At 62.7% G+C, this 8,221-nt stretch overlaps 1 protein-coding gene across 1 annotated transcript in view; it reads right to left on the bottom strand.

The window, feature by feature from the left end:
- Nucleotides 1-366: 366 nt before the first annotated feature.
- LOC103676899 overlaps nucleotides 367-8,221 on the bottom strand; it is an 8,743-nt gene continuing 888 nt past the window's right edge. Inside the window, exons 3-10 of the mRNA XM_040641234.1 lie at nucleotides 8,147-8,221; nucleotides 7,580-7,764; nucleotides 4,224-4,867; nucleotides 3,683-4,033; nucleotides 3,197-3,529; nucleotides 1,995-2,120; nucleotides 785-1,020; nucleotides 367-490 (exon numbers count right to left, since the gene is read on the bottom strand). The exon at nucleotides 8,147-8,221 is cut by the window's right edge and continues 132 nt beyond it. Of these exons, the coding sequence (XP_040497168.1) occupies nucleotides 806-1,020; nucleotides 1,995-2,120; nucleotides 3,197-3,529; nucleotides 3,683-4,033; nucleotides 4,224-4,867; nucleotides 7,580-7,764; nucleotides 8,147-8,221 (1,929 nt within the window). The 3' untranslated portion in view covers nucleotides 367-490; nucleotides 785-805. The remainder of the gene's footprint in view (nucleotides 491-784; nucleotides 1,021-1,994; nucleotides 2,121-3,196; nucleotides 3,530-3,682; nucleotides 4,034-4,223; nucleotides 4,868-7,579; nucleotides 7,765-8,146) is intronic.

Raw genomic sequence — 8,221 nt, 5'->3', positions numbered from 1 at the left:
GCTCAGTGACCAGGATCAGAACCCAGTGATCAGGACCAGGGCTCAGTGACCAGGACCAGGGCTCAGTTACCAGGAACAGGGCCCAGTGGTCAGGACCAGGGCTCAGTGACCAGAACCAGGGCTCAGTGGTCAGGATCAGGGCCCAGTGACCAGGACCAGGGTCCTAGGTACAGTGCTTGGGAGTGGTCTTGCTTCATACTATCCCTGGTGAAGGATGGCTCTTGTCCCGTGTCTGTGCCTTATGCAAGACCAGATCAGGTGGGCTCTAGGTGAAGGGGGCCTCCCTTTGGGCCATGAGGCCAGTGTTCCCCTCTCCCAAGCCTCTGTCCCTCTCCTTTCCCTTCCTCTCACTCAGACTCTGAGAACTTTTGTCTTTGGTATCACTTTATTGCACCAGCAGGGCCTGTGTGTGGGGTGGGTGGGCAGCTTCTCAGCAGGGCTGAGCTCTGGCGTCCAGCTGGGGTTCCAGAAGGCTCCTCCGGACTCCTCCCTGCAAACACAGTGGGGTCAGGGCCCAGGGGAGCTCCTGGGCCTTGTCCCCAACCCTGCCTGCCTCAGGGGAGATGGATTGAACCCTGCAGTGACTGCCCCTAAGGTTGCTAACTCCCAGATCCTGCTGGGGGACATTTCAGCTCTGCCCCCAGGACTGCCTGTATTCACAGCGTCTACGAGGGGGGACTACCTCCTTGGAAAGTCAGATGCCCAGGGGTGGGGAGCAGGCAGATGCTCTGGTGGCCGAAATCCCTGCCCCAGCCAGCCCAGGGGTCTGCCTCCTCACCCCTACCTGTGCCTGGCTGGCCTCTGCTCAGTACTGGGGGCCCTCTCTGCTGTCGGCTGGGCCCCGCACACTTGTCACCGTCAGTGCTGTACTGTAGAAGAGACTCAGTAGGAAGAGGGTGAGCAGGGTGACGGTGGTGGGCCACAGGCTGGCTCCTGGGGTGTCTTCCTCCAGGTCCTCCTGTGGCAGGTCCAGCACCAGCCAGGGACGTGGCTCCTGGCAATCTGCAAGACACTGTGGGTCTGCCAGACCCATGCCTGTGTGGGTGGGGGCCGAGCCAATGCCTTCCCCTCCCACACACCCTCAGGGTCGGGACAGGGGCAACGGGGGTGCCATTTTTCAGGTCTGAGTCTGCCTCAGGGAGGATGAGATGACAGATCCCCAAAGGACGCCCATGTTTAAAGGAGTCCTGGCAGAACCTTAGGGAGAGAGGCCTGGGCACTGGCTTTGCTGCTCTAAATAGAGCCCAAGCCCAAGGACTCCTGGGCCCCAGCCCCATGGACATGCTCAGCCAGCCCTCACCAAGCCCTTGCTCTTGTCTTGGCCTTGGTCTGGACCCTGGCTGTGGTCAGAGAGGACCAGACATGGACCCTGAGGGTGCTCCAGGTTGACATCTAAATCTGCGACTGGGGTTCAGTGTGCCAAGGGCTGGACGGGCATGCTGCCTTTCCAGGGAATGTGGCTGATGAACTACAAGGAGCATGAGGGAGACCCAGGTGAAGGCCACAGGCTGTTTCCAGAATCCCAGGCCCCAGACCTTCTATGTTAAATGGGATTTGGACCCACTTGTCATATGCTGACACATCCAATCATCCATCCATCCGTCCATCTGTCCGTCTGTCCACCCATCTATCTGTCCGTCCATCCATCCATCCATCCATCCACCCATCCATCCATCCGTCCATCTATCCACCCATCCGTCCATCCATCCATCCATCCATCCACCCATCCATCTGTCCATCTATCCATGTATCACCCGTCCATCCATCTATCCATCCATCCATCCATCCATCCATCCATCCATCCACTCATCCATCCATCCATCCATCCATGCTTCCATCTGTTATGTGTCTTATGATCTGTCCATGTGCTGCCCACCCATCTATGGACCCTTCCTCCCCTCCCCATCTCTCTAGAATACTCTTTCTATGGGCCAGGTGCTGGCTCCCTTGCTGGCTGGAGTACCTTCTCTATGGCAGCACTCCCCCCAATTTACCTGTTGCTTCCCCTATTGTCCTGTGGAGACTGGACCCTTGAGAGGCAAGCAGTGGGCATGCGGGTAGGGGTCCCCACCTCACTTTGGTCTTGGGAGCAGAGGGAGGAAGCCAGAAGGCCAGGTCCCCTGGGGAAGCCAGAAGGTGTCTGAGACAAGAGCAGGGGCCCCGCTGCCCCCTTGTGGGAACTGTGCTGCCAGCTGCCCCACGGTGGCCACGGTTCTGCGTCTATGCTCCGTCTCCCCAAACCTCCCTTTCTGCCAGAAGCCTCCAGTAGGAGCTGTAGAGGGGCCCTGGGTGGGGGCTGTGTCTGCTGACCTCTCCCCAGCCTGTCTCCCCATCTATGGTTTGGACCATCCTTGGGCTCAGGGAGGGGTGGGAGACCTGAGTCTGGGGTCAGGCAGGGGGCAGGGGCTGCCTGGGTGGGGTCTGTGGAATTGGGCCCTGAGCTGTGCCCAGCGGGGCACACAGGGAAGGGCCTGGGCAATCTGGCTGGGGCTGGGTCTGGGTCTGGGCCGGGCACTCCCTGCACCTGGCGGGCACGCGAGCACGAGCATGGGGGAGACCGTGTGTGCAGAACAGTGTGGAGCAGGCTGGCTCCCTTGTCTAGTGCACCGGTGGAGCCGTCCCACAACTGTGTGCGCTGCACCCACCGAGGGCGGGGTGGGCCCTCCTGGAATCCTGCCCTCCCCCCCATTCCTGCCATGACCCCTGACAGGGACACCGGCCCCTGCTCCCCTGCCTCCCTCGGGTCCCTCATGGCTGCCCCTAGAGGCATTTTCTGAGATACAAGCAACCACGTCCCTGCCCACGGAGGGCTTTGCTGGCGCCCCTGCTCTCAGGACCCCCTGCTGTGCCCCTCGCTGATGGTCAATCCCAGAGTTTGCTCGCGGCTTGCCTGCCATGGACCACGCGCTCACACTAATGCTCACACACTCACACGCACACGAGCCCACGGTGTGAAGGCTGGGCCAGGCGAGTGAGGCCCAAAAGGGTCGGGGAAGCAGATGCCCTTTCCTCCTCGGGCCCCCCCCGCCTCAGTGTGCCACAGACCCCGAGTATGGACAGACAGTGGCCTCATGGAAGCACGGGGCTGCTCCGGGCGAACATGGAGTTTATTCAGGGAGGGGCGGGCGGGCGTTTCAGTAGCAGACGCCGTCCACCTCTGCCATGACCACAGACACATTGACGTGGGTGGGTTTACCCGCCAGGCGGTCGATGGTCTTCTGGGTGAAGGACAGGGACAGGGCCTCATGGCCCACCATGCAGGAGAACTTGTCTCCCTGCTTCCAGGCCTCGGCGTCTACCCGCAGCACGCTGGTCACGGAGAAGGTGGGGACGCTCTGGCCGGGCTCCTTCAGGGGCTTCCAGGTCACGTACTTCTCTGGGGGCAGCTCCTGGGTGCCCTGCAGCCAGCGGATCAGCACGTCCTCGGGGCTGAAGCCCCTCACAAGGCACGTCAGGGACACCAGCTCGTTGAGGGCCAGCTCCTCCGACGGCGGCGGGAGCAGGTGGACCTGGGGCCGGAAGGTGTTTCCTGGAGGGCAGAGAGCCTGTCAGGGATCTGGGCGGGGCCTCAGTTTCCCTTTGTGAGCTGTGGGTGGGAGCCCCCAAGCCCAGGGGGAGAGGGAGGAGGCGGGCTCAGGAGCCGCCTCAGAAACTTGTGGCTCCGGGCAGGGTCTGTGCTCACCTGTGGGTTTCTTGATGGTGGCGGTTAATGAGCTCTTGGACTCAGGGTGGGTGGCCGCGCAGGAGAAGGTGTCCCCACGGTTCCACTGCTCCGCACAGCCCGGCAGCACACTGGTTACGCTGTAGCAGCCGCAGGAGTCTTGCTCAGGGCTCCTCTGGATGGCGTCCTTCCCGCCTGAGGGCTTCCAGGTGAAGGAGGCTCCCGTGGGGTCTTTCAGGCCACTCAGTGTGCACGTGAGGCTGGCGTTGGAGCCCAGAAGCAGATCCTCGAGTGCGGGCTGGCGTAGTGACAGGCGGGGCTGGTCGCACGAGGGACACTTACAGGGGGGAACAACCGGACACGGATCTGGAACTGAGAGAGAGATTGGAGCAGATCAGTGGGGCCCTCTGCCCGCCTGCCCTCCGACCCGCAGCTCCTTCCTGGGGGCCCCATCTCGGCAGCCCACCCTCGTCCCAGTGGAGCGCCCTCAGGGACGGTCCCAGGTGGCCGGTCAGAGAGAGAAGGTGGTGGCCCTGCCGCCCTCCCCAGCCTGCCCTCTGACCTTTGCAGGGCACAGACACAGGTGGGAGGGTGTTGGAAGAGTGCTGCACTTGGCACTTCAGGACCGAGTCGTCAGGGCACTGGTTGGCCGGCAGGGTCAGCTGGCTGCTCATGGTGTACGAGGCCCCCGCCTCGGCCTTCACGGGAGGGAAGTTCCTGACGGTTGCATTCTCGTTGCTGGGGCTCCAGGTCACGCTCACGGGCTCCGGCGGGAAGAACCCCTGCACCAGGCAGGCGATGACCACGTACTCGGCTGCGGCAGCGCTGCAGAGGCCCAGCGGAAAGACACTGGGGCTGGTTTTGGGCTCTGCAACACAGGACGCTCTGTGAGGCCGGGGCCCGAGTGCGGCCCGGACCCCTGACGCAGCCTCACAAGCCTGGCACGGAGCTGGTTTCTTCTGTGCACTGGAGGAGACTTGCACAGAGATGGCCAGTGAGTGCCCCAAGGTCACGCAGCTCACGTGCCAAGCTGGGGTCAGAACCAGATGCCTGAGTCCAGCTGTGCTGTTTCTGAACGTGGTCCTCAGGGTTCTCGCACGACCACCTGGACAGGCTCCTCGGGGAAGGCCTCGGGCACAAGCCACTCCCACACAGGATCCGGGCGCACGTGGCCCTCCCACGCACTGGCTGAGTCTGCAGGAGCTGCTGGGGCCTCAGTTTCCCATGTGCAGCGGGCACAGACACACTTTCTGCTGGGCTTTGGGGCTCATGAGAGGTGGGCCCTGAGGGAGGGCACAGGCCAGGACAGAGCTTGAAGCGAGCCTGCGCCTCGGCCTCTTGGGCTGTGCAGGGGGTGGCACAGGGGAGGAGAGAGCCCGCTCCTCCTGGGACCCCCTTGCCACTTCCCAGTCAGGCTCCCGGTTGAACCACTCACCCCTCACTAATCCCACCCCCAGCTTCCCTGTTAGCGACAGTTGACCTCTGGTCTACGAGGTTTTGGAGGTCAGAGGCCCAATTCCAGCTCGGTTAGAGGATGTCCCTGATGGAAAAGCCAGAAACACAGTGTGTCGTCTACCTACGTGTACAGGACCAATTCCCTTCAGGGCACAGGGGAGGGGAGAGACAGCATCATGGGTACAGCCTAAGTAGCATGCCCCCATGCACCCCTTAGAACACAGGGAACAGCCTGGCTGGAGACTCGATCTCGGGGGTGGGTCACAAACCCAACCTGCCCCTTCCCATTCACCTCGGTCACTAGCCCACTACAGCCCAGCCCAGCCAAGCCCAGCTCAGACCATTTCAGCCTAGCTGCCCAGCCCAGCCCAGCCCAGCCCAGCCCACCTGAGCCCAATTCAGCCCAGTTCAGCCCAGCCCAGCCCAGCCCAGTTCACCCCAGCTCAGCCCGTTTCAGCCCAGCTCAGGCCAGTCAGCTCACCCCAGCCGCCCACCCCAGCCCAGCCCACCTGAGCCCAATTCAGCCCAGTCCAGCCCAGCCCAGCCCAGTTCACCCCAGCTCAGCTCGTTTCAGCCTAGCTCAGGCCAGTCAGCTCACCCCAGTCCCCAGCTCAGCCCTGCCCAGCTCAGCCCAGCTCAGCCCAGTTCAGCCCAGCTCAGCCCAGTTCAGCCTAGTTCAGCCCAGCTCAGCCCAGTTCAGCTCAGCTCAGCCCAGTTCAGCCCAGCTCAGCCCAGCTCAGCCCAGTTCAGCTCAGCTCAGCCCAGTTCAGCCTAGTTCAGCCCAGCCCAGCCCAGTTCAGCTCAGCTCAGCCCAGTTCAGCCCAGCTCAGCCCAGCTCAGCCCAGTTCAGCTCAGCTCAGCCCAGTTCAGCCTAGTTCAGCCCAGCTCAGCCCAGTTCAGCCCAGCTCAGCCCAGTTCAGCCTAGTTCAGCCCAGCTCAGCCTAGTTCCCCAGTTCAGCCCAGCTCAGCTCAGCTCAGGTTAGCTCAGCCCAGCCCAGCCCAGCCCAGCCCAGCCCAGTTCACCCCAGCTCAGCTCATTTCAGCCTAGCTCAGGCCAGTCAGCTCACCCCAGTCCCCAGCTCAGCACTGCCCAGCTCAGCCCAGCTCAGCCCAGTTCAGCCCAGCTAGTCTAGTTCAGTCCAGTTCAGCTGAGCTCAGCCCAGTTCAGCCCAGCCCAGTTCAGCCCTACTCAGCTCAGCACAGTTGAGCCCAGCTCAGCCCAGGTTAGCTCAGCCCAGCCCAGACCAGCCCAGCTCAGCCCAGTTCAGTCCAGTTCAGCGGAGTTCAGCCCAGTTCAACCCAGCCCAGTTCAGCCCTACTCAGCTCAGCCCAGTTCAGCCTAGTTCAGCCCAGCTCAGCCCAGTTCAGCCCAGTTCAGCCCAGCTCAGCCCAGTTCAGCTCAGCTCAGCCCAGCTCAGTCCAGCTCAGCCTAGTTCAGCCCAGCTCAGCCTAGTTCCCCAGTTCAGCCCACCTCAGCCCAGGTCAGCTCAGCCCAGCCCAGCCCAGTCCAGTTCAGCCTAGTTCAGCCCAGCTCAGCCTAGTTCCCCAGTTCAGCTCAGCTCAGCCCAGTTCAGCCTAGTTCAGCCCAGCTCAGCCCAGTTCAGCCTAGTTCAGCCCAGCTCAGCCTAGTTCCCCAGTTCAGCCCACCTCAGCCCAGGTTAGCTCAGCCCAGCCCAGCCCAGTCCAGTTCAGCCTAGTTCAGCCCAACTCAGCCTAGTTCCCCAGTTCAGCCAGCTCAGCCCAGTTCAGCCCAGCCCAGTTCAGCTCAGCTCAGCCCAGTTCAACCCAGCTCAGCTCAGCTCAGCCCAGTTCAGCTCAGCTCAGCTCAGCCCAGTTCAGCTCAGCTCAGCCTGGTTCAGCTCAGCTCAGCTCAGCCCAGTTCAGCTCAGCTCAGCCCAGCCCAGTTCAGCTCAGCTCAGCCCAGCCCAGTTCAGCTCAGCTCAGCTCAGCCCAGTTCAGCTCAGCTCAGCCCAGTTCAGCCCAGCTCAGCCCAGTTCAGCTCAGTTCAGCTCAGTTCAGCCTGGCTCAGCCCAGCTTAGCTCAGCTCAGCCCAGCCCAGCCCAATTCAGCCCAGCTCAGCCCAGTTCAGCCCAGCTCAGCCCAGCCCAGCCCAATTCAGCCCAGCCCAGCCCAATTCAGCCCAGCTCAGCCCAGTTCAGCCCAGCTCAGCCCAGTTCAGCCCAGCTCAGCCCAGCTCAGCCCAGCTCAGCCCAGTCTAGCCCAGCTCAGCCCAGCTCAGCCCAGTCTAGCATAGCCCACAGTAGCCGTAATTGTGCTCATTCTAGTTTTCTGTTCTGTGATGTCTATGGCCTCCCAGCGAATCTTCCTTCCTTCCTCGGCTCTGACGTGGTGCCTGTTCTCCATCCTCTTGGGCCCAGCAGGGTTCAAGATGGTCTGACTGAGGAGATAAGGTCTGAACCACATTGGGACCCACCTGCTCGAGACTGCCCGGGGGTCCATTACCTCTGAGAGGCCAGGCCTGCCTCCCTTTGCCTGGTGGCCCAGTGCTGCACGTCCACCGGCCTGCCTCCCCAGAGGATTGGCGTGAGGATGGAGACCACGGCCTCCTGTAGGCCGCATGGTGGCTGTGTGGTCTCAGCAGCCCCCCGCCCTGCTCTGGGGTATTTGCTGCTGTAGGCCGGCTGAGGCTGTGAGGGGTGGGCTGGGAGGGTTTGCATGACTGCGTCTGGCCCACAGATGGGGTCACTCGCCCACTTCCTGTCCCACCAGTGGTGGCTGCTCGCCTCCACGTCATGTCTGGTCTGTGGTCTGGCTGTGGCGGGGCCAGGTGTATGTGGCCTGGCCTGTGTGACCCCCGGGAGCCTGGCTCTGGTCTGAGGCCATGTGGGTTCAAGGCGGGTGCCCCGGTGGAGGTCATGGCTCCATGCGACCGGCTGGGGACGAGAGGCAAGGAAGCAGAGGCTGAAGCGGACACTGCGAGGGGCTCAGGGACACTGGGGTAGAGACGCTCTAGGAGGAGGGGATGGAGAGGCGGCTGGCAGGGGTGGGGCCTGGAGGGACACGGTTTACCCAGAGTGACCCCCTGGCGAGCCAGCAGGCCTCAGTGGACCTTATGGCCACAGGTGAGGATGTGAGGGTGAGGAA

The sequence above is a fragment of the Ursus maritimus genome, unplaced genomic scaffold, assembly GCF_017311325.1.
Source record: "Ursus maritimus isolate PB19 unplaced genomic scaffold, ASM1731132v1 scaffold_25, whole genome shotgun sequence".
In the NCBI taxonomy this organism is placed as follows: Eukaryota; Metazoa; Chordata; class Mammalia; order Carnivora; family Ursidae; genus Ursus; species Ursus maritimus.
Note: the sequence above shows the minus strand (reverse complement) of the source record. Positions and strands in the feature narration are given on the sequence as shown.